This window comes from Myotis myotis, unplaced genomic scaffold (genome assembly GCF_014108235.1).
Source record: "Myotis myotis isolate mMyoMyo1 unplaced genomic scaffold, mMyoMyo1.p scaffold_m19_p_7, whole genome shotgun sequence".
NCBI lineage: Eukaryota > Metazoa > Chordata > Mammalia > Chiroptera > Vespertilionidae > Myotis > Myotis myotis.
Window position 1 is genome coordinate 76870137 of NW_023416379.1, and position 24436 is coordinate 76894572.

General features: G+C 50.1%; 1 protein-coding gene and 1 pseudogene across 3 annotated transcripts in view; both read left to right on the plus strand.

The window, feature by feature from the left end:
• The window catches only part of LOC118659954 (patr class I histocompatibility antigen, A-126 alpha chain-like), a 98657-nt gene that overhangs the window by 61487 nt on the left and 12734 nt on the right, over positions 1–24436 (plus strand). Inside the window, exons 1-8 of one of the 3 annotated variants that reach the window (XM_036316710.1) lie at positions 17959–18078; positions 18334–18603; positions 18841–19116; positions 19709–19984; positions 20103–20219; positions 20646–20678; positions 20813–20860; positions 21013–22101. The exons of 1 other annotated variant lie outside the window; for it this stretch is intronic. In XM_036316710.1, the coding sequence (XP_036172603.1) occupies positions 18006–18078; positions 18334–18603; positions 18841–19116; positions 19709–19984; positions 20103–20219; positions 20646–20678; positions 20813–20860; positions 21013–21017 (1098 nt within the window). In that variant the 5' untranslated portion in view covers positions 17959–18005 and the 3' untranslated portion in view covers positions 21018–22101. Of the gene's footprint in view, positions 1–17958; positions 18079–18333; positions 18604–18840; positions 19117–19708; positions 19985–20102; positions 20220–20645; positions 20679–20812; positions 20861–21012; positions 22102–24436 lie in introns of those variants that run through there. One more of the 3 variants, XM_036316709.1, reaches the window with a different exon arrangement.
• Positions 21198–22098, plus strand: LOC118659958 (annotated as a pseudogene).

Sequence of the window (24436 nt, forward strand, 5' to 3'; positions counted from 1 at the left end):
AAAAGCAAGGAGTGGAAGCTACTCCTTCAGCCATGTTTATGGCTATGTTAGCATAGAGAAATAAATAGAGAAGCAAGCGGTAAGGTAGAAATAAGCTGTAGAAGTAAGCGGTAGAAAATAAGTAGAAATAAGCTCTAGAAATGTAGAAATAAGCAGGGGTTGCAACCCAGGAAAAGTTTGGGCAAGGGCAGCCAGGTCTACCTATGGTTCTGTAAGTGGAGGTTGCAACCCAGGAAAGGTTTGGGCAAAAGCAGCCAAGCCGACCTATAGTTCATAGTTAGAGGTAGAGAAGAAATAAGCTGTAGAAATAGAGAAATAAGTAGAAACAAGGAAGGTTTGGGCAAAAGCAGCCAAGCCGACCTATAGTTCATAGTTAGAGAAATAAGTAGAAAATAAGCGGTAGGAAAAAAGTGGTAGGAGAGAGAAATAAGTGGTAGACAATAAGCAGTAGAAATAAACTGTAGAAGTAAGAAATAAGTAGAAATAAGTGGTAGAAATAGAGAAATAAGTAGAAATAAGTGGTAGAAATAAGCTGTAGAAATAGAGAAATAAGTGGTAGAAATAAGCTTAGGAATAGAGAAATAAGTAGAAATAAACTGTAGAAATAGAAAATAAGCGGTAGAAAGCAAGCAGCAAGAAGCAAGTGGTAGAAAATAGGCGGTAGAAAATAGGTACAAAATACAGTAGAAATCTCCCAGGTTTTGTTTAAGCCACTGTAAATAGAGAAATAAGTAGAAATAAGTGGTAGAAATAAGCTTAGGAATAGAGAAATAAGTAGAAATAAACTGTAGAAATAGAAAATAAGCGGTAGAAAGCAAGCAGCAAGAAGCAAGTGGTAGAAAATAGGCGGTAGAAAATAGGTACAAAATACGGTAGAAATCTCCCAGGTTTTGTTTGAGCCACTGTAAATAGAGAAATAAGTAGAAATAAGTGGTAGAAATAGAAAATAAGCAGTGGAAAGTGAGCAGTAAGAAGCAAGTGGTAGGAAGAAAGAAAATAAGAAGTAATTAGGAGGTACAAAATAAGGGAGCGACCTGATAGCTCGCTGGGACTTTGGGTCTGTGTGAGACGCCAGACTCAGAGTGGGAAGTCTCCAGCTCTGCAGGACCGAGGGTTGCTCGTTTCCATGCAGCCCCAGATAAAGAAAGAGGCTGAGAAGGGACCAGACTTCCACCTGCGTGGACGGGGCTGATTTGACTGGGACTGGTGCGGACTCAGTGTCAGGGTCAACCGTCCAAACAGCCTGATCCAGAGGACTAGTTTTGCATCAAGACATCTTCGCATCGGCGGCATCTTACTACGCTAGTGACCAAGATATCAGCATGCAGTCAGCTGAAGAAGATGGCGACTGAGGACAAGCAGAGGTTAGAAAAGCAAGTGGAAGCTATGCTAGCATTGGTGAACTGTCTGTTTTCTGTAAAATCTTGTGGAGCTAAAATCTAAGGACTTTGAGTAAGATATCCTGAAAACGTTAACATGTTTGTAGTTTGATTTTGCATTGGTATTGCTTTGTTATTAGCCAGAGTTTTGTTCTCTTGTTAACGTTGCTGTGTTTATGCTTTTGTTAAATAGCCAGAAGACTGTTTTGATGATGCTGAATAATTTATTTAGAGTTTTTTGGATAGTGTAAATAGGCGTGTTTAAAAACAAAAGTAAAGGGGGAGATATGGGGCATGGCTACAGTGTTTTGGCCAGGTTCAAGCCTCAGACTAATGAAAGGACAGGGTCCTCTCATTGCCACGTGCACGTTCCAGCCGGAGGGCAGGGCCCTCCCAGCACAATCATAGCCAACGGCTGTGACTGTAAGCTTGAACCTATGGTCCAAACACGTAGCCCCATGTGCCTTGTGATAGAGTTCGGGTGCATGTAGTTGAGTGAGGTTGGAACTCATTTGAATGCTGTAAACAACGTGATCACGCCCCTACTTTGTCTCGTGGCATCTGCTATAAAATAAAGACTCGGCTTGTGGGCGCTGGCGCTGTCTTCTCATCAGGGAGCAGCGTCCCACTGAGACCCAGCTTTCATTCTCTTGTCTGCCATTCTGTAATCCTTTCACTCGCCCCCCCCCCCCCCCCCCCCCACACACACACTCAGTTTACCTTTGGCCGCAACATACAGAAGCCAAAATAGCAGGGTTAAAATTTCAAACAGCAGTTTTTATATAAGATGGATGCTTCAGTCAGACATCCTTAGCACTCCCACAGAGGCAGGAGAGGCTCCCACCATCACAGCTGCACTCACCAGCCATGAGCTCAGCTTCTGACTGAGCGGCCCTCCCGCTGTGGGAACGCACTTACCACCAGGGGGCAGCTCCTGCGTTGAGCATCTGCCCCCTGGTGGTCAGTGTGCATCATAGCGACCTGTCATTCTGCTCTTTGGTCTATTTGCATATTACCCTTTTATTATATAAGATGTCTCTGACAATGCTGACCTTACTCTCTTCCCTCCCTCCAGGTCCTTTCGGGGTCCTCATTGGCCAAGCCTAATGGAAAGCCAGAGGGCCAGGGATTCGGATGGGAGAATCCTTTAGGTCAGACTTCTGGGGAAGACATCAGGCTGGACATAGTCACGCTCACCTGAGAGAAGCCATTGGCACGTCATCCCGATGGTGCATGCAGAGGCTCACCTGGGCTCACTGCAGCCAGTCTGGTCGGTCGCCAGAGAGTAATGAGGGCCGCTGGCTGGTCTGTGGCAACTGTTTCTTCCCGGGAATCAGGATGTTGAGCAGTTGTTCTCAGTCTGTGTAGTGCTTTGCAGGTAATCTACCTTTTCTCTTGCTGTTTCTCAGAGCGTCACTTTATGTTTGATAACGTGAACTTTTATGATGATGTGTCTTGGTCAGAATTTCTTTTTATTTATTTTATTTGAGGCTCGTGGGGCTTCCAGAATCTCTGGAATATCACATCAAATCAGGTCACTTTTGGAAAATTCTTAGCGAATATCTTCTACCTCATTCCCTTTTCCTCCTTCTGGAACTTCCACGTTGGATCTTTCCGTTTTGTTTTGTTAACCTGTCTGTGATATTTTCTATTTATCTTGTCTCTCCGCAGTGCAGTCTGTGCAGTTCCTCAGCTCCTTCCAGTCCACCAGTGCTCTGCCTGAACCCCACCTGCTGCTACTTTGTTGTTTTGTTATTTTGTTGTTTCTCATTTTATTTAGAGGAAAGGGAGAGGCCAGCAAGGTTCCCTACTTTTCATCTTTGTGGGCATCCCTTTAGGATTCTGGCTTCAATGGTGGCATCCAAATACTCACCTGACTACTTTTGCACCCTGTCGTCCATGTAGCCCTGCATCCCAGCATGCTATGAAAATCAAATTTCTAGGTCCCAGCGGATACCTTTGGAGCAGCCTGTGGCTTCGGTGCTCAGTTTCCTCTGCATTTTTACTCTGTATGTGTGCATGCATGGATTGTCTTCATTCCTTTCTAATTTTTTTTTTTTAAATCCTCACCCAAGGATATGTTTTTATTGATTTTTGGGACCGAGGGAGAGAGAGAGAAACATCCATGTGAGAGAGAAACTTCGATCTGGTACAAGCCCCAGCCAGGGATGGAACCTGAAACCTAGGTATGTGCCTAACCAGGAAACAAACCTGCAACCTTTTGGTGCATGGGACGATGCTCCAACAAACTGAGCCTCCTGGCCGGGAATTTCCTTATCGGTTTTAACTCTTCATTTTGAAAGATCTTCTAATAATTTTTTAATCTAACATTCATAGGGTAAGCATAAGTTTTTAGAATTATTTTCTGTAATATGCCCAGAAACTTTCACACTTGAAAAAAAGAAATCTGACGGTAGTTTTTGTTTTAAAATTTGTGTCAGGTAGTGTCTAAATATTAAATGAATTATTTTATTTAATCCTTAAAACAATAATATCAGGAAGGAATGATCAATTTCACACTTTATAGAGGGGCAATGAGGCTCTGAGAGAATAAATAAGGATGACATGGTTATTAATTGATGAAGCCAGTTTGTCTGATGGCCAAGTTCATGCTTTCATCCACGGTGAACACAGCTTCTGTCTTAAAGGGTTGGAGACTCCAGTAAATGGTAGCAATTTTCTTCATCCCTAAGCACTTACTCAAGTTGTTTGTTTATTTGTTTGTTTGTTTTTCTTATCCAAAGTCAAACCTACGGTGGCAAATCTCCCTCACAGTTCAAACAGGAAAACAGCCATTATAGTCTTACAGGGATGTGGGGGCACTATTGACCTCAGAGCTCACAGAATGGGAGGGGAGTTGGGGGGTGAGGAAGGTCTGGATATAGAGCTGGGGGACCAGAGACACAGTCACCCACGGGCTGCAGCACCAGCTGGGCCCATGCCTGGGGGAGGATGTGAGAAACTGCTTGTGTTGGCTGCTGAGATGCGACTGTGGGAACTGTCACCACCAGAGGCCCCCAGTCCTGTGGGCTTCAGCCAAGGGCCGGCTGCTGTGGGCAGGTCAGACCGGCAGCTGGGAAGACAGGCTAGACAAGGAGCAGAGGACAGCGGGACGAGCTGCCTCTTGTCTGCTGGTCACAGTGTCCGAGCACCACAGCCCCCAAGAGCAAAGGCCTCCTGCCCACCTGATTTCATAGTCGTCATGTTCAAGCTTCTCTCTACTTTTTACCCCGATGTGTGCGTCTCCAAGCAATACGGTTTATCTTGAGCTTTATGTAAATTTTGAATATTTAATACAAATAAAAGCATGCTACATACACACTTTTGAGGCTGTATTTTATTTATTTTTAAAATATATTTTTATTGATTTCAGAGAGGAAAGGAGAGGGAGAGAGAGATAGAAACATCAATGATAAGAGAGAATCCCTGATTGGCTGCCACCTGCATGCCTCCCACTGGGGACCGAGCCCAAAACCAGGCATTTGCTCCTAATGGATATTGAATCCGGGAGTCTTTTGCAGGCTGATGCTATATCCACTGAGCCAAACCAGCTAGGGCTTGAGGCTGTGTTTTAGCTCAGCAGTATGCTTGACATGTCATTCTATGTATCTGAAGTGCTAATCTGTGTTGTTGTGAAACATAACATTGAATAAGTGACTCACACTTTATGTTATTCCTTCCCCTTGTCGTGGTCATTCGGTTTCTTTTCAGGGTGTGGAAATTATAAACAATGGTGCTGTAAGTCTTCTTTTACATGTATGCTTGTGCACTAAGCATACATCTCTTAAAGTTATTTGTCTAGGAGAGCTTTGTGCCCTGGGAAGTGGCAGCTACTGTATTACTTTATGGTATGAACTATGTACCCCAGTACTCCCCTTCCTTTTGGCATATTGGAAGCATTAGAGCTATTTTTTTTTTAATTAAATCTTTATTGTTCAGATTATTACATTTGTTCCTCTTTTTCCCCCCCCCCCCATAACTCCCCTCCTCCCAGTTCCCACCCCACCCTCTGCCCTCACTCCCCACCCACTGTCCTCATCCATAGGTGCACGATTTTTGTCCAGTCTCTTCCCGCATCTCCCACACCCCTTTCCCCCCCAGGAATAGTCAGTCCATTCCCTTTCTATGTCCCTGATTCTATTATAATTGACAGTTCATTCTGTTCACCAGATTATTTATTCACTTGATTCTTAGATTCACTTGTTGATAGATGCATATTTGTTGTTCATAAATTGTATCTTTACCTTTTCTTCCTCTTCCTCTTCTTAAAGGATACCTTTCAGCATTTCATATAATCCTGGTTTGGTGGTGATGAACTCCTTTAGCTTTTCCTTATCTGTGAAGCTCTTTATCTGACCTTCAATTCTGAATGATAGCTTTGCTGGATAAAGTAATCTTGGTTGTAGGTTCTTGGTATTCATCACTTTGAATATTTCTTGCCACTCCCTTCTGGCCTGCAAAGTTTCTGTTGAGAAATCAGCTGACAGTCGTATGGGTATTCCCTTGTAGGTAACTGAGTTTCTTTCTCTTGCTGTTTTTAAGATTCTCTCTTTGTCTTTTGCTCTTGGCATTTTAATTATGATGTGTCTTGGTGTGGTCCTCTTTGGATTCCTTTTGTTTGGGGTTCTCCGCGCTTCTTGGACCTGTAAGTCTATTTCTTTCACCAGGTGGGGGAAGTTTTCTGTCATTATTTCTTCAAATAGGTTTTCAATATCTTGCTCTCTCTCATCTTCTGGCACCCCTATAATTCTGATGTTGGTACGCTTGAAGCTGTCCCCTCCTTACACTATGCTCGCATTTTTGGATTCTTTTTTCATTTTGCTTTTCCGGTTGGGTGTTTTTTGCTTCCTCGCATTTCAAATCATTGACTTGATTCTTGCGCTCCTCTGGTCTGCTGTCGGGAGTCTGTATAATATTCGTTATTTCAGTCCGTGTATGCTTAATTTCTAGTTGGTTCCCCAATATAAGATCAAGGGTCTTATTAGTTTTCTTGTAGATCTCATTAAGTTTATCGGCGGCTTCTAAACAGTTCTTGAGAGACCTTAAAAGTGTGGTTCTGAACTCTATATCTTCCATTGACAATTTTGTCCTGTTTCTTTGTCTCCGCATTTTGTTATGCTTCCTTGGTGCACCCCCTAGTGGTCTTTGTTCGCAGTCTTATAGTTAAATCTTGATTGTTGTAGCTAATTCCAGGGAGGGTTTGACCTCCAGGCCAAGTGGCTATGAGAATCAGCTGTGTCAGCAGTGAGAGAACTTCTGTCCTCTAGGGAGGTGCTAATCTAGCCTTTGCCTGAGGCTATCCGGCAAATGCCTGTGTGCAGGGCTTGGGCGGGGCGGGTAGCACAGGATCAACAGGGTGGGCCGGAGAGAGCAGTTATGGCGGCTCTCAGTCCTGTCCCCAGGGGCTCTGCCTCTCTGAGTCCCAGCACCCGCTGCAAAGCTCAGAGAGAAAGCTGCACTCGCTCTGACCGAAGCCAGACAGTCCCGCTTCTCCCGTTTGAGTCTGGGTCCCTAAAGACTCGCCCGGATCTGGAGCTCAGAGTCTGCAACTCCCTCCCGATTGAAAACGCCAACCGCGCCCTCCGCCGCCAGCCCGCTCTGCGCACTCCGCACCTCAGAATTTGACTTCAGCACTGTGCCTCCTCTGAGTGTCCATATGCGTTTCTCTTTCCTCCTAGTTGTAGGACTTCCACTCAGCCAGCGTTCCTGTGGTTCTGGGTGATGTCCCTTCCGTTTTTTGGTTTCACTTTTGAAGTAGTTGTTCAAAGCAGCAAACTCCGGCGTTAACCTATGCCGCCATCTTGGTTCCTGGAAGCATTAGAGCTATTAAGTAGTCTGTCTTACAGTCATTAATTTGAGCAATTTTCGTATATCCTGTGAATTAGCCTTTGGTTGAGGATATGCCACATATGTCTTCCTACTCTATGTCTTCCCTTTTCCCTTTTTATGATGCAATTTGATGACTAGCAGTTATTAATTTTAAGGTAGTGACAAGTATCAGATTTTACTCTGTGGTAAACACTTCTGTGTTCTGTTTAAGAAAACCTTTCTGCCCTAGCCTGTTTGGCTCAGTGGATAGAGAGCATTGGCCCACAGACTGAAGGGTCCCGGGTTCAAGTCTGGTCAAGGGCACATGCCTGGATTATGGGCTCGATCCTCAGTGTGGGGCATGCAGGAGCCGCCGGTCAGTGATTCTCTCTCATCATTGATGTTTCTATCTCTCTCTCTCCTCTCCCTTCCTCTCTGAAATCAATAAAAATATATTTAAAAAAGGAAAGCCTGCAAGCTACAAAAGAGTTGAATCAAATAGTCAAACTACTGACAAAGAGAAATGATCATCCAATAATAGTATATCCAGCAGAGTTAACGTTTAGATATGAAGAGGAAATGAAGACTTTTACAGACATACAGAAGCTGAGAGAATTTACCACCAGTAGACCTCCATTACAGGCAATACTAACCTCAAACAAAGAATAACCTCTAAGTAAGATGACTAACAGAGACAGAAGCAAGATAGTACAACCCTTTTTCAAAATAAGGTACTATGCACTTACATATACATAAAGGTGAAAAGAGGTAAAAACATTACAAAAGAGAGAAGAAGACAAAGCTACTGCAATTCAGAAATGAATGCACAGCATGAATAAGGATACTTTGCGGCAACAAGAACATAAAAGGGGAGGGGATAAAGGTTTGAATTTGCAAAGGTGGGTGGAGATAAGGTGCATTCAGAGGGAAATGGACTACTGAATAGATGAAACCTTCTCTTGCATAAACCTAATGGTAACAAAAAAACCCCCACAAAAATAAGATATATAACTTTAAAAAAGAGGAAACAGGAAAAAATTATAGAATACCACCAAATTGATAAAACAAATGGAAACACAAGGGGAAAGAAACAATGGAGACTCAGAACTACCAGAAAACAAAGACAAAATGCCTATAGAAAATCCTCATCCTATATAATAAAGAGGTAATATGCAAATTGACCATCACACCCTCACACAAGATGGCTGCCCCCATGTGGTCAAAAGATGACCGCCACAAGGTGGCCTGCAGGGGATGGCAGTTGGGGGTGACCAGGCCAGCAGGGAAGCAGTTAGGCGTCAATCAGGCTGGCAAAGGAATGGTTAGGGGGTGATCAGGCTGGCAGGCAGAAGCAGTTAGGGACAATCAGGCAGGCAGGCAGGCGAGCGGTTGGGAGCCAGCAGTCCAGGATTGTGAGAGGATATCCAACTGCTGGTTTAGTCCCAATCCCAACTGGCAGTCATATGTCCCCCAAGGGGTCCCAGATTGGAGAGGGTGCAGGCTGGGCTGAGGGACACACACCCCCACCCCCCACCCAGGGCACGAATTTCATGCCCCAGGCCCCTAGTTCAACAATAATCTCCCTAAATATAAATGAACTGAACTCACCAATAATGAGGAACAAGGTAGTGGATTCAATCAAAAAACAAAACCGAACCCTATGCTGCCCTTGGGAGACACATCTCAGCTGCAACAACAAATACAAACTCAGAGGGAAAGAGTGGAAAATGAGTCTCCAAACAAATGGCATCCAGAGAAAAGCAGATATAGTAACACCCACATCTGACAAAGTAGATTTCGAGATAAAAAAAAGGTAAGGAGACAAAAAAGGGACATTTTTTAATGATCAAGGGACATTACATCAAGAGACATAACACTTGTCAATATATATGCACCCAATCAGGGAGCACTGAAATATAATCACAGTAGGATATCTAAATCCTCATTAAAAGCTATGACAGATCAAACAAAATCAATAAAGAAATATCAGCCTTAAATGACACCCTAGAACTAATGGACTTAATTGACATTTACAGAGCCTTTCCTTCCAGAACCTCATGTTATACATTCTTCATTATTGCACATGGAACATTCTCAAAGACAGACCATATTTTGGAACACGAAACTCGCCTCAACAAATGTAAGAAAGTTGAAATCATACCAAGCACATCTTCCAACCACAGGGCTTTAGTCCCTCATTGTGCTGAAGGACAAAGGGAACCTCTGACATCCCAGTCACAGCAGAAATGATTGTGTCCCAGGGGCAGGTGTGGAGGTCTTGCAGGTGCTGTGGGTCAGCAGCACCATCAGAGACCTGAGGGAAGCGGGGGCCGGGTGGGTGCTGACTCTCATCTCCATTCATTCACCAGCTGTCCCTGCAGAAACCTGACAGGGTCTAAAGAAGGCGTGAGGTGACCTCAGACCTGACTGAGAACGGCGCAGCCTGCAGCCTCCTCCTGGGTGGGAGACCATGCCTGGTGCAGGTCAGTCAGGCTGTGGCACACCTGCGGGGGTTAACACAGTGAGTGCATTCTGGGTTTTTAATTCACATTTAGTTGTAGTTGACATGCAGTATTATGTTAGTTTTGGCGTCCAACATAATGATTCAACATTCATATACTTAGAACTGATCACCACAGTAAGTCTAGTAACCGTCTCTCACCACTGATGGTCACTATAATATTATTCCCTATGCTATCATTTATTTTATAACGGGAAGTTTGTACTTCTTACTTTCCTCCCCATTTTATGCCCATTGCCCCACCCTCTCTCCAAAGTCATTCATTTTAACTCGTTAGAAAAGTGGTGTAGGAATTATTGCCGTGAATGTAGGATGAGCAACATATAGTCATAGTTTGCTTCAGGGACATTTTAACTCTCTTGCTCTCTATACTATAATTCTAACAGATCTGGCCTCCAGGCCATTCCATAGAATGTCCCATTAATTCAGGTTATTTACCACATCATGTGGACGGGGATGGAGGGGCTGGAGGGGAAGGTGGGGTGGAGGCTGTAGTAAACCACATGCACTCCTGAAGGTGCAAGATGCACCTCACAGAGACTCAGGCAGTGGCCGCCTGGGTTCAGTTCTGGGTGTCAGGGTGAGGACCAAGCCAGGGGATGCCCTGCACAGTAAGACACACGGTTGCATCTTGCACCCCTCCCTGCAGTGAAGGCAGGGTATTGTCTGGTCAGTCTCTTTGGATTCTAACAACTCGTTCCACTCCCAGGCATGCTGATTGGCCCACATTCAGGGTGACATGGGAGGCTGCCAGCTCTGAGTGGGACGGGGACCTGGCAGGACACGGCAGCGGATCCACATCCCGGTGCAGTCAGCCTCCATCCAGCAGCCCCCCCGGCGCTGGGGTCAGTGGTGGGAAAGACGCTGTGGAGCTGAGCCAGGCACCAGTGGAGCAGGGCAGTGCGGGCCCCGGGGGTTCTGGGTGAGGCCCCACCATCCACAGCAGACACATATCCCCCTTCGGAAGCTGCTCTGGGTGTGTGACTGGGACCTGAGAAGACAGAGCACGTGGCCATGGGACACCAGCAGCCATGTGACTACAAGTGCCCACATGCCCGGTTCTGGGTCCCCCACAAGGTCGTAACTCTACAGGCCACCAGTCCATCATAGGGTGGACAAGGCCCATCTCTCAGCTGAGACTGAATCAGGTCAGCACCCACCAGAAAACCCCCTCCCCTGACAAGGCTCTGAGCAACCAGGCAGACAGAATGGCCTCAGCCAGCCTGCATCACCGCTCAGCCCAGGACGGGCAGGACGGGCAGAACGGGCACAGGAATGGAGGGACCTCATGCAGAGATGAGGGCCAGCAGCACTGACTCCCTCTGACCAAAGCTGTCCAAGCTATGGTCACCTCTGCATGTCCAGATGTCAGAGTGAGACCAATACAGGGCCCTTATGTGGCTCAGTTTCCTTAGGTGACCAATTAGCCACCACGTGACAAGGTGACTACAGTGAGCCCTGCCCTCTTGGAGGGTCAGAGGGTCATCCTCACAGGACAGCCCCCTAGTCCATGGTGGGTTCTCTTTCCTGTGCTCAGAACTTCAGCTAGAACCATGATCTGGGGGCTCCAAACACCTGATCCATGGGCTTGGGCCTGCTCTTAGCACAGTATCAGACCTGGGGCCCCAGGTCCCAGTGAAGGAGGTGCAGGGTGGGCTGTGCCATGGGATCCCCTGGTCATATCCCATCTGCACCATCCAGGGGCTGCCGGCCACACAGGACCCTGGACAGGCTTCTGAAGTCACAATGGAAGCACCAGCTCTGAGGAAACGCCTTGAGAGGACGGGTTACATCTCTCGGGACCCAGTGGACATCAGGGCAGGAACCTCTGTGTGGTGCCGACTTCTCAACAGGAACAGTGCGAGGGCCCAGGACCAAGGGGTGGAAGCAGGGTGACCCCACTGCCCATCACTCAGCATCACCCACTGGGGATGTTGCAATTCCTGTCTCCACATCTCTGGGCTCTCCAGGGTGGGAGGTCCAGGTTCTCAGAAGTAGGGATGCTCTACAAGGGGCCACCCAAACTATATTATGTTTGTCGCCAGGGAAGTGTGGACTGCAGGTGCCTAGAGACCAGTAGGGGAGGAGTCCCCGCTCCGTGAGGCAGGAGGAATGACCCTGATCCACAGGGTGTGGGGCTGCTGTCACTCAGTGGGGGCAAGAGGAGCAGGTGGGGAACCGGGTACAGCACTTCCCTTCTGCTCCCTGTGCCTGTGGATGGACATGTACAGCAGCGCAGCATGAGGAGGGCTGGAGTTCCAGGACCCAGACCCCTTAGGAGGAAGGTTTGGGTCACACCCCAGGTAAGTCATAGGGGTCCCCACCCCTCAGCTGGGAACTCCATGGCAGCCCCTGAGCAGAGGCCCCTTCCCACGGGTTGTTCCCAGACAGTGACCGTGCACTGCAGAGACCCAGGCAGCCATTCCTGGGGTCAGGGCCTCCTCTGATGCTGACAGTGGCTCAAGGACTGTCCTATGGCCTCGCTCAACTTCATTGAGATCGCCCAGTAGTGACCTAAGACACGTCTAACAAACCCCCTCTTCCTGACCATCGGGTTGGATCTGGGTCTGCTGGCTCGCCCAGCGAGTTCTGGCTCCCTCTCCATAGGCTCTGACAGGTGTCCCCTGGTACACACTGCTGAGGGCAATCCCACCCTAGAATCTGCTGCTTGGGGGACTTGGACTAACAAAATCATTCGCATCTCTGCCAGCGATCTCTTACCCCATCGGGTAAAATCCTTCTCTTTCCCCAACTTCTCCACCAGCATCGGCTCCCTTGTGCTGGTCTTTGTATTATCTTTCTGAGGTAACAGATGCTTATGTTTCAAGCCACTAAAGTTCGGGGAAGTTCCGTGCTCTGCAGTGTATAAGTCACAAGGCTCTCTTTGGTTTCTTTCAGTCTGCATCGCTGTTTCCTTGCACTTGGAAAACGTTACCTGCACTCACTATTTCCAGTTCCTCTCCTCCTGTTCTCGCTTTCATCCTGTCTTTTCTCCATTCTTCCTTCTCTCTTTCCTTCCTTTATGCTTATTATCAGATATCTCAACCATCCTATATAATAAAACCCTAATGTGCAAATTGACCAAATGGGCAGAATAACGAGCAGAATGACCAGTCACTATAAGGCACACTGACCACCAGGGGACAGACACTCAGCGCAGGAGCTGCCCCCTGATGGTTAGTGCACTCCCACAGCAGGAGCACCGCTTTGCCAAAAGCCGAGCTCAAGGCTGGCAAGCACAGTGGAGGTGGTGGGAGCCTCTCCTGCCTCCCTTGAAGTGCGAGGGAGAGGCAAGCCAAGCAGTAAAGAGCGAGCAGGCGGTGGTTAGGAGGGAGCAGGAGGGCAGTAAAAAGTGAGCAGGTGGGCAGTAAAGAGTGAGCAGGTGGGCAGTAAAGAGTGAGCAGGTGGGCCCTAACTGGTTTGGCTCAGTGGATAGAGCATCAGCCTGCAGACTCAAGGGTCCCGGGTTCGATTCCGGTCAAGGGCATGTACTTTGGTTGCGGGCACATCCCCAGTGGGGGTTGTGCAGGAGGCAGCTGATCGATGTTTCTCTCTCATCGATGTTTCTAACTCTCTATCCCTCTTCCATCCTCTCTGTAAAAAAATCAATAAAATATATTAAAAAAAAAAAAAGAGTGAGCAGGTGGGCAGTAAGGAGCAAGGGGTCCTGGATTGCAATAGAGCACAGGCCGGGCTGAGGGACACACCTCCCACCATACATGAATTTTGTGCACCGGGCCTCTAGTATAAAATAATATTTTGTGGTTATGCTAAAGGAAACATTACCTGGGTGTATATGTTAAAAGTATAAACACAAGGGATATGGAATAAAAGGAAACGAAAGGAAAGGAAGTAATTAATAGCCTGAAAGAAAATGCCCAGGTGATTCTGCAACCAAGGACCTGACTTTCAGCTCTTAATGCTTCTATTTAATGTGTGTTTGGTTTATTTTCAGAACAACTATATCAGCAACATGAAGTCTTCCACATTCCTGTTAAAAGTTTAAATTGGCACACACACTTTTAAATCACATCAGCATCATGGAGACTGGTTAAAGTACAGGCCCCACAGGGCCCAGCATTCCCCCCCACCCAACGACCCGCTCTGGGAAATTTCTCGCCTTGTGCCCCAGGAGACATGTACATTAATATGTGCAGCAAAAACTGGAATGACCACATATTCATCAATAGGAAAAGAGCAAAATTTCACTATAACCATCTGTAATAATAAAAGCAAAATATGGTAAGTAGGCCAGACGTCCTTCCGGACAACTTTCTGGATGAAGCCGGGGCTGTGTGGGCTGAGGCAGAGGCAGCCACCACGGCCACGGGGGGCCAAGCCCCTTGCACAAATTTCGTGCATCAGTCCTCTAGTAAAATATGACTTCAGCACTAAAAGTGTAAGGACAGCCTCACAGATGAGAGATGACCCTTATGTAATGCTGATCCTCAGAAGACTCCATGCAGTACAAGTTCACTCTACAGGAAATTTAAAGCAGGTAAACCTATAAGACATTCATTTGGGATATATATATATAGATTATAAAATCTTTAGAGAGTCTCAAGGGAGTATAAAATACAAGACTCAGAACAGAGATTCCATCTGGGGGACCGGACTGTTAGTGTCACTGCCAACAGGAGTCCCCAATGTGAGGTGGCTGAAGGACACTATATTCACTGCAATCAGCTGGATGGTAATACAGCTCGTCAGCGAGACCAGCACGGCTGTGGGACAGCTGGGTGTGATACAGCAGGGCTGTTACGCTCTCTGCCCGCAGCATCTCACCCAATTGCTGTCATGACGCTAAGGTGGGTGTGTAGACCAAGTATAAAATCCACATTTTTCTAACTAAAAATCGATTTCCTGACACACAGGTTTTTGAAGATGCTGAGTACGAAAACTGACATTTTAGCCAATATTTTTACATTCTTAATGAACTAAATTTGAAAATTCTGAGAAATAGCAAAGAATTATTTTAAAGGCATTATTGTTATGGAGCCCAGTCTTTAAACTGTGTGATCTAGCTACTATGTGTTCTCAATGTTGTTGCCACTTACTGTAGGGAACATTATTACTAAAGGCAACTCTAAGAAAAACTTACAAATATTGTTGTATCTCCTTGCTCTGTCTCAAACTTTTAATCATTACTTTCCAAAAGTGAAATTTAGAGCACTGAATAAAATAATCAGATAAAGGAAACATTGACTTACAGAATCCTGAGACAGCATGTAGTGTGAACTTTGGTTTTCACATGTGTGTGAATTCTGTGACACTCCCACTTCCGGAGGTTGAGCAATTCCCTTCTCCTGAGGGTGGGGCTGGACTTGCTCACTCACTTCTAACTGAGGAGTAAGGCTGATGTAATGTGTGTGACTCTCAGCCTAGGACGTTCACCTCACTCACCTTCCACGCTGGTTGCTCTCTCTCATCACTTGCTCTAGGACAAGAAGCTCTAGTCCAGCCGTGGGCAAACTACGCCCGCGGGCCGGATGCGTCCCATTCGGCTGTTCTATCCGGCCCGCCAAGCCGAAAGAGCGGAGGGTTCTCTTGCTCTCCCCTCCGCTCCTTCACCAGCAGCAGTGTTAACATGTATTAGTTCACACAAACACTCCATCCATGCTTTTGTTCCGGCCTTCCGGTCCAGTTTAAGAACCCATTGTGGCCCTAGAGTCAAAAAGTTTGCCCACCCCTGCTCTAGTCATTCACTGCCTTATGGCTGAGTCCCCATGGCTAGGAACTGAGGGCTCCTGGGACCATCCAGGCAGGAAATCAGGCCTCTGCCAGCAGCCCTAGGAGTGAGCCATGTGTCAGTGAGTCCTCCAGCCCAGCCAGCCTTCAGACCATGCAGCCCTGGCTGACAAGTGACTGCAACCTTGAGAGATGCCTGAGCCAGAAGCACTCAGGGCAACCCTCCCTGGATTCCTGACCCTGGGAAACTGGGAGATAACACACATTTGTTGTTTCTAGCTGCTGAGTTTAGAGTGATTTGTTAAGGTGAAAAACATGACTAATATAGTGTCCAAAGAGAGAATGAATGATTGCACTTAATTTTCATTTGTTCTAAATTAATTATAAGATACTAGAGGCCCAGTACATGAATTCGTGCACCTTAAAAGGAACTGTGAGCTGCAAGGCTGCAGTGATCACAGGGGCGGGCCTCGGCCTATCTTCTGATCCCCTCTCCTGACCCCTCCTGCCACAACCCCAGGTCCCCTGTCTGCCCGCAGCCTTGCTCCCACTCGCTGATGGCACAGGCCCTAGTCGCTCTGCACTGTCAGCAGGTGTGAGTGGGGCTGGCACCATCAGTGGGTGCCAGTGGCAGCTCCAGTTGAGGGTGCAAGCAGGGCCGGTGCTGGCAGCAGGTGCAAGCACTGGGTGGGACCACGGTGCATGGGAGCCAAGAATTTTTAGTAACCACCAAAGGCTTGCCCTGATGATTGTGACTGGCGCCCCGCCTTGGTCTGGCACCCCTGGTCATTTGCTCCAGCATCCCACCATGGTCGATGCCTGCCATGTTCCACACTCTGCCGCCTGCTGCCAATGCCTGCCATGTTCCACATGCACCCCCTGGTGGTCAGCGCACGTTATAGTGACCGGTTGTTCGGTTATTCTGCCATTTGGTCTATTTGCATATTAGCCTTTTATTATATACAAACATGTCATTTCCTTTTAAGATGTAAGACTTTCCATAGTTAGGGGGGAAAAGTAAAAGGAGGAGGAGGACTAAGAGGAGGAGAAGGAGGAGGAGGAGGAGGAGGAGAAGGAAGACAAAGAAGAGAGGGAGAGGAGGAGGAGGAAGAATAAGAAGAAAGAGGAGGATTAGAAGAATCTCCATGGCTAATAGGCAGGATGTCTATTATGTACCAGAAGCAGCTCCATGTGATGGGAGACAACTTTGACCCAAAGCCCTGCATTCCCATGTCTTACAGGCTAGAGGCTTCCCAGAGTGAGATGCAGCCACTGGGGCATTTTTAGAGATGAAACTACACAACCCAACTCACATAGCAGGACTGCTGACCCTGTGGGGAGAATAGATCCCGTGTGGCAGGTGAGGGGGTGACACTATTGCCCCAGTCAGGAGTGGTAGGGTGGTAGAGACAAAGGGATGAAGAGGCCTGAGGGGTGAGAGACAGAGAAGGGCTGGACAAGCAGGAGTGAGGAAAAGAAGTGGAGGTAGAGATTCTAAAGCAGTGGAACTCTCAGATTTAAATGTGATTTATAGATCTATAGTAACTATACCTACAGAGCTAGCAGGGTGTTCTTTGCATTTGGTACTTAATACATTCTGTGGGGCTGCCTAAAAACTAATTGTCACCTTATGTTAATCGGTTAAAAAGTAATGTGTCCCGATGAAATGTGCTCACTGCTTCCATGTGAGTAATTCATAAGGATGGGCAGGGCAGGAGCGCTGGTGAAGGGCGCTGTGACTCACTGAGCACTTGTGACTGAGAGGATGCACAGGCTCCTGCTGAAATGCAGTCACACATGCTCCCTGGGCTCCTGTAGGGAGGGGGTGGGGGCCTCACAGGGACAAACTCAGGGCTGGGGAATGCAGGTCACTTCACAATGTAACAGCCCCAGCCACACACTTCCTGTGTGGGAAGGAGAGTTGAGGAGCTTTGTAGCTCTGGCTGCCTTAGACACTTTGCATATGAAAACTCTGAAATCACTCATTTTACAGATTAGCTTCCTGATGTCCAGGCTTCCCAAGACTGTGGTCCCCCTGCCCTTCACTGGTCTTTTCAGGCCCAACCCCTCCAGGATTACAGAGGAGGCCCTGTCCCTCCGCCTCCTATCACAGGGGCCTCGCTCTCTGGCATCAAGGTCCCAGGGTGAGTTTTCCTCTAGAAGAGTCCAGGGCAGAGGTGAGGGTGGGAGGCAGAGTGCATTCCAGGGAGAGAGGTTCCAGGAGGAGAAGGGGAGGAAAGGGCTGGTCCCAGCCTGGGGAGTCTCCCTGGTTCTCACACAGCCCCTGGGCAGGACTGAGGGAGAGGGTGTGACAGAGCTCTCCGTGCAGGGGGAGGGGTCAGGGCAACGTCACAGGTCCCCGGCCTGGTCTCCCGAGGGCGGAGACTGAAGCGGGAAGCTCAATGTTGGGGAGTCCCCACCTCCCCGCAGTTTGACTCCTCCCTCTCGCAACCAGTGTGCGGGGCCCTCCTTCCTGGATACTCGTGACGCGACCCCAGTTCTCACTCCCATTGGGTGTCAGGTGATACAGAAGCCAATCAGCGTCACCTTTTTTCCCAGTTAGAAGTCTCTGCGGACTCACCAGGACTCAGACTCCCCAGACATGGAGGATGCTGCTCAAGGGGTCCCTCACCCTCCTCCTGCTGCTCTGGGGGTCCCTGACCCTGACCGAGACCTGGGCGGGTGAGTGCGGGGTCGAGAGGGAATGGCCTCTGGGGAGGAGGTGCGAGGGCACCCGGCGGGGGCGCAGGACCCCGGGAGAGGGCGTCTCCACCCCCACACCCCAGACCCCACCCCGTCCTGACCCCTCTCTTCTCCGTCCCGCTGCCCCTGTTCCGTCTCCCGGGTCCCTTCCCCTCTCCTGTCCCCCCTTCCCCGGACCCCGAACCGCGCCGGGAGGAGGGTGGCGGGTGTCAGCCCCTCCGCTCCCGCCCCCAGGCCCCCACTCCCTGAGATATTTCTCCACCGCCGTGTCCCGGCCCCGCCGCGGGGAGGCCCGGTACCTGGAGGTCGGCTACGTGGACGACATGCAGTTCGAGCGGTTCGACAGCGACTCGGAGAGTCAGAGGGCGGAGCCGCGGGCGCCGTGGATGGAGCAGGAGGAGCCGGGCTATTGGGACCTGAGCAGCCGGAACGCCAAGGTCTCCGCACAGACTTTCCGACTGAACTTGCAGACCCTGCGCGGCTACTACAACCAGAGCCAGGACGGTGAGCATCGGTGATCGGGGCCAGTCACCACCCCCATCCCCACGGACGGGCCGTGGTCTCCCCGACCATCCGAGTTCGAGCTTCACCCCCGCCTCCCCTCCCCCTCCCACCACATAGACACACCCGAAAGGAGCCCGCGGGGACTTGGACCCGGTTTTACCTAGAATTTCTGTTTAATCCCCGCGGGTGGGTCGGGGGCGCGGCTCAGTGGGCGACACTGACCTCCGGGCGGGTCAGGGTCTCACACGCTCCAGTGGACGTTTGGCTGTGACATGGGACCGGACGGCCGCCTCCTACGCGGTTATTACCAGTTCGCCTACGATGGCACCGACTACCTCGCCCTGAACGAGGACCTGCGCTCTTGGACCGCGGCCAATAGCGCAGCTCAGATCACCAGGCGCAAGTTGGAGGAGGCCCGTGAGGCTGAGCAATTAAGGAATGTCCTTCAGGGAGAGTGCATGGAGAGGCTGCGCAGATTCCTGGCTATGGGGAAGGAGGCGCGGCTGCTCGCAGGTACCCTGGGCCGGCGGGCCTCCCTCCTCTCCCCTGGGGCTGGGGCTCCACAAGGAGACAGGACACAGGGTCAGTGTCAGACACCCCTCCTGTGGGCCAGGAGATTGAGTCCGCCTGGCTTTTCAGATCCAGTGACGCCCTCCCTTCTCTCAGGGACACCTAGGGGTGCAGTCTCTCAGGGACAATTAGAGGGGAGACCAACCCTGAAGGAACTGAGCAGCGGTTCCCATTGGCCCTGCAGTGGCTCTGGGACCCATGGGGCACCTGCTCTCTCAGGCCCTGCTCCCTACCCCTCCCCCAGTGTATCTGAGGCCTGACACCCACTTTTCTGAGTCCTTTGGCCTCCACCCAGGACAAGACCAGAAATCCCTTTCTCCCCCTGAGACCTGCCTCCTGCCCTGGGCTGTGTCACTCTGACTAGAACTTTCTAAAGAGGAGAGGCCATCCCCAGGTGCTCTGTCCAGGCTGGTGGTGCTTGTGTGCTCCCTCGCCCTCCCCAGGTGCCCTGTCCACGCTCAGGTGGTCACATGAGGGCGGATGGAGGGTCCCCTGACAGTGCCAAGTTCCTGAATTTCCTCCCCCTTCTCCTCAGACCCTCCAAAGACACACGTGACCCACCACCCCATCTCTGACCGTGAGGTCACCCTGAGGTGCTGGGCCCTGGGCTTCTACCCTGCGGACATCAGCCTGAGCTGGCGGCGTGATGGGGAGGAGCAGACCCAGGACATGGAGCTGGTGGAGACCAGGCCTGCGGGGGATGGGACCTTCCAGAAGTGGGCGGCCCTGGTGGTGCCCCGTGGAGAGGAGCAGAGATACACGTGCCATGTGCAGCACGAGGGGCTGCCCGAGCCCCTGACCCTGAGATGGGGTGAGGAGGGGCGTGGGCACAGAGCCTGGTCTCAGGGAAGCAGGGGCCTGTGGAGGACTTCAGTGGGGTCGGGGCTGAGGCCTGGGGGTCAGGGCCCTCACCTCCCCTTCCCTTCCAGAGCCGCCTCCTCGGGCCACCATCCCCCCTGTGGGCCTGGTTGTGGGCCTGGTCATCCTTGGAGCTGTGGTCACTGGAGCTGTGGCTGGAGCTGTGATGTGGAGGAGGAAGCGCTCAGGTAGGGAAGGGGTGGGGCCTGCGTTTTTTGTCTCACTGGGGGTTGCAAGCTCAGGTAGAAGTGTGTTCTGCTTCATTAATGGCAAATACCATCCCCACACGTGTGGTTGCCCAGTGTGGGGCCCTATTTGCTGACACTCACTCTTTAGTAAGACACGTGTGGAAATGAGGGACAGATTCATCACCTGGTGATTCTAGAGATGGGGCCTGGTTCCCAGCACTCCCAGGTCAGGGTGGAAGGTCCCTGCTGAGGACAGACTTCCAGAGGGTGGTTGGTTACTCCCCACACATGCGTACTTACCTCAGGTTTCCTGATCCTGCCCTGGGTCTGTAGTCACAGTTCTGGAAACTTCTCTGGGATCCAAGACTAGGAATTCCTTTAGGACCTCATGGCCCTGGGTCCTCACAGGATGTTTTCTTCCCACAGGTGGAAAAGGAGGGAGCTATGCCCAGGCTGCCAGTGAGTATGGAGGGTGACCTCTGAGATCCTATGATAGTACAGACTGGATCCTATGGGGAACGTCACCCCCATAGTTCCTCCCTTAGTCTCTTCTCCTGGGGGCTCTGACTCCATCTTGTTTTGTTCTACCCCAGGCAGCAATGGTGTCCAGGGTTCTGATGTATCTCTCACAGCTTCTGAAGGTGAGACTCTGATGATAGCAGGGGTTGGGCGAAAGGGAGAGGACTGGGTGATGGGGATTCTTTGGGAGATAGTGAGCCTGCGGTGGCCTATTGAGAAGGTCACTACTTAAAGCCACTGAACTAAATTTGTTCATGATCATTTTCTTCCACAGTGTGAGGCACTTGTCAGGAACTGAATGATGGGAGATTTGTTTACGCTCCCACTTTGTGAATCAAGAATCTCTGAGGTTCCCCCTTCCTTTCGTTCCCGGTGGCGGCTGCAGTGCTGAGCCAGGGGCGCCCAAACTCCTGGCTCCTCTCCGCGCCTCCACTCTGCTCCATGCCCCTGGCTCCCCATGCTGTGCTGCCAGGATGGAACAGGCCATCTCCTTCGCCAAGGACTTCCTAGTCGAAGGTGTCCCAGCCGCCATCTCCATGACGGCCGTGGCCCCGATGGAGTGGGTCAAGCTGCTGTAGCAGGTGCAACATGCCAGCCAGCAGATCACGGCCGACAAACAGTACAAGGGCATCATGGGCTGCATCCTGTGCATCCCCAAGGAGCAGGGCATGCTGTCCTGGCAGAGCAACATGGCCAACGTCATCTGTTACTTCCTCACCCAAGCCCTCTACTTCACCTTCAAGGATAAGTATAAGCAGGTCTTCCTGGGGGGGCGAGGCCAAGCACACCCAGTTCTGGAGGCACTTCACAGGCAACCTGGCCTGGGGCAGGGCCGCGGGCGCCACCTCCCTCTGCTTCACCCCTGGATTTCGCCTGGACTGGCTGGCAGCCGACGAGGGGAAATAGGGCGGCGACGAGCACCAGTTCAAGGGCCTGGGACCCTGCCTGGTGCAGATCACCAGGTCAGACGGCATGGGGGCATGTACCAGGGTTTCAACGTCTCCGTGCAAGGCATCATCATCTACCCGGCAGCCTACTTCGGGGTGTAGGACACGGCCAAAGGCATGCTCCTCGACCCCAAGAACACCCACATCTTCACCAGCTGGATGATCGCCCAGTCGGTGACGGCCCTGGCGGGCCTGGTGTCCTACTCCTTTGACACCGTGCGGCGACGGATGATGATGCAGTCCAGGCGCAAAGGAGCCGACATCATGTACACGGGCACCATCGACTGCTGGCTGAAGATCTTCAAGGACAAGGGCGGCAAGGCCTTCTTCAAGGGAGCCTGGTCCAACCTCTGAGGGGCATGGGCGGGGCCTTCGTGCTGGTCTTGTACGATGGGCTGAAGAAGGTCATCTAGGCGCCCCGCCTGCCCGGACACGGGACCCCAGGGCCGCGGAGGCCCCTCACGGTTACGGACCATTGAACTTCCAGAAATTCCAACGTCCTCGCAGGCCAGATCATGGTAGCGCAGGGCGGTGCTCTATGACGAAACCCTTCTGATCATGACCACTGACACTCCATTCAAAGCCTCGATGGGGGGGAGGGCACCCCCACGCCCTGTCGGGGTCCCAGGCAGGGCTGCCCCTCCCCGCCTTGGGGGCCATCGTGTGTAGCTTTTATTTAAAGGAAATCGTGACACCATCCGTGCTTTGCACTGTCCTCTGCACAGCAAAGTATCCGCAAATCCCTTCTCTGTCGAGCATTCTGCAAACAATTAAACCCAGATACGGAGGGAGAAAAAAAAAAGAACCTCTGATTTCTTTCTGCAAAGGGCATCTGAATGTGTGTGTTCCTATCAGCATAATGTGAGGAGGTGGGAGGCTGTCCCACCCCTGCCTACCACACCCCTTCCCCAGCCTTTCCTGTCCAGTAGAGGTGGGGCAAGGCCCTCCCCATTCATTTTTACTTCCTGGTGCTCTCAGCTGCGGCTTCTTACTGCCTGATTGAAATTAGAGTCTGGATATGCATTCTTCTCCACTTCTTGCCATGAAAGGGTGATGGGTTCCATAAAGGAGAAAAGCCCGGCTGGTGTGCCTCAGTGGTTGAGTGTCCACCCAGGAACCAAGAGGTCATGGTTGGATTCCCTTTCAGGGCATATGCCCAGATTTCAGCTCAGTTCCCACCAGGGTCATGCAAGTGACAGCCAATAGATGATTCTCTCTCATCATTGATGTTTCAATCTGCCTCTCCCTCCTCTTTCCTCTCTCGGAAAATCAATAAAAACATATTTTTAAAAAGAATTAAAGGAGAAGATCCTAAAATTTGAGAGGAAATAAATGAAAGCACTGAGAACTTTTCAGATCCTGTGTGTTTGCTGTGCTGAGGCTATTGCAGGGGGGACAGGAGAGGCTGTGAGGACCGAGTGTGGTCAGGGCTGTGCCCAGTTGGTTCCCTGGTCTCTTCAGCTGGGTCACCTCTCTGTTCCTTTGTCCTTCTCCCTTCAGTAGAACCTTGTCCCCCCAGGACTTTCCATCACAGGGACTCAAACCTCTCCAGGCCTTGTAAATTGTCCTAATGAGGAACATCTCCAAACCCGTGGGCAGCAAGGCCTTCCTGTGTCCGTGTCAGCCTAGGCTCAGACCTGGGTCCTGCCCTCAGCCCTCATCTTCTGGGACTGTATTTGTTGTTTCTTTGTGGAGAGGATTGTGCCTGTTTGTGTTCTTGTTATAAGTTTTGGTCTCATCCTTCTTTTGAGTGTCCCCTATCCAACATCAGCCAGATGTGACTTGTCTGTCATTGTGCCCACAAGGCTCAGGGCTCCCTGCACACAAGAGTCCGTGGTATGGAGAGATGAATTTTCAGTCTCATGCTGCTCTTGGCTCCCTTTAGGAATTGATTGTTCTTTCCATCTTTTCCTAAACTCTCCAAGGAACCAGGTCCTGGAATTAGCAGGGAGGAGGGGTCCTGTAACTGGTCATCTTAGATAAGTTCCTGTTGGAATTCTGCTCTGCTCGCCCACCCTCTCTCCCTGCCCTTCCATCTAATGCTGGCTGCAGTGGGAACCCTGGGATTTCTGAAGCAGAGTCTCCTGTAGATTCAGGGAGAGCCGCTCTGCTGGGAGCCGTTCCATCCTTGCTGCTTGACACAGTCGCTGCAGGGAAGAAACATCTGCACAGCATATGTTTCAAGGGACCTGGCGTATATGGCATACTGTTCTTAATATGTTTGCTCATCTTCTTGGCGCTATGTGTTTTAACCAAGGTCACCTCTCCAAGAAAGGTTGTTTCCCCAGGTAGGAATTTTCCCCTGAAGTTAGGGAGGGAATAAAACCCCTTAACTAAGTGCCAGGTGGGTAGTTAATCACTTTAACTATGAACAATCACGATTAAGCTACATAATCTTTACTCCCTGGAATGGAGATAAGAAACGCCCTAATCTTTGGAATAGAGATTGATAGGATTGGAATCAACTGGTATAAATACAGATGTAACAAGACAACAAGACAGAGAACCTACACACAGAACCTCGACTCAGAACCTAGAACACAGAACCTAGAGACAGAACCTAGAGACAGAACATGGCAAAAGATCCTGGACAGAAACTGGCAACAGAACCTAGAGACAGAACCTAGCGAGAGAACCTGGCTGAAGATCCTAGAGACAGAACCTGGCTACAAAACCTGGATAGAACATGGCAATAGAACCTGGTGACTGAACCTGGCTGGAGAACCTAGCAAGAGAACATGGACACAGAAC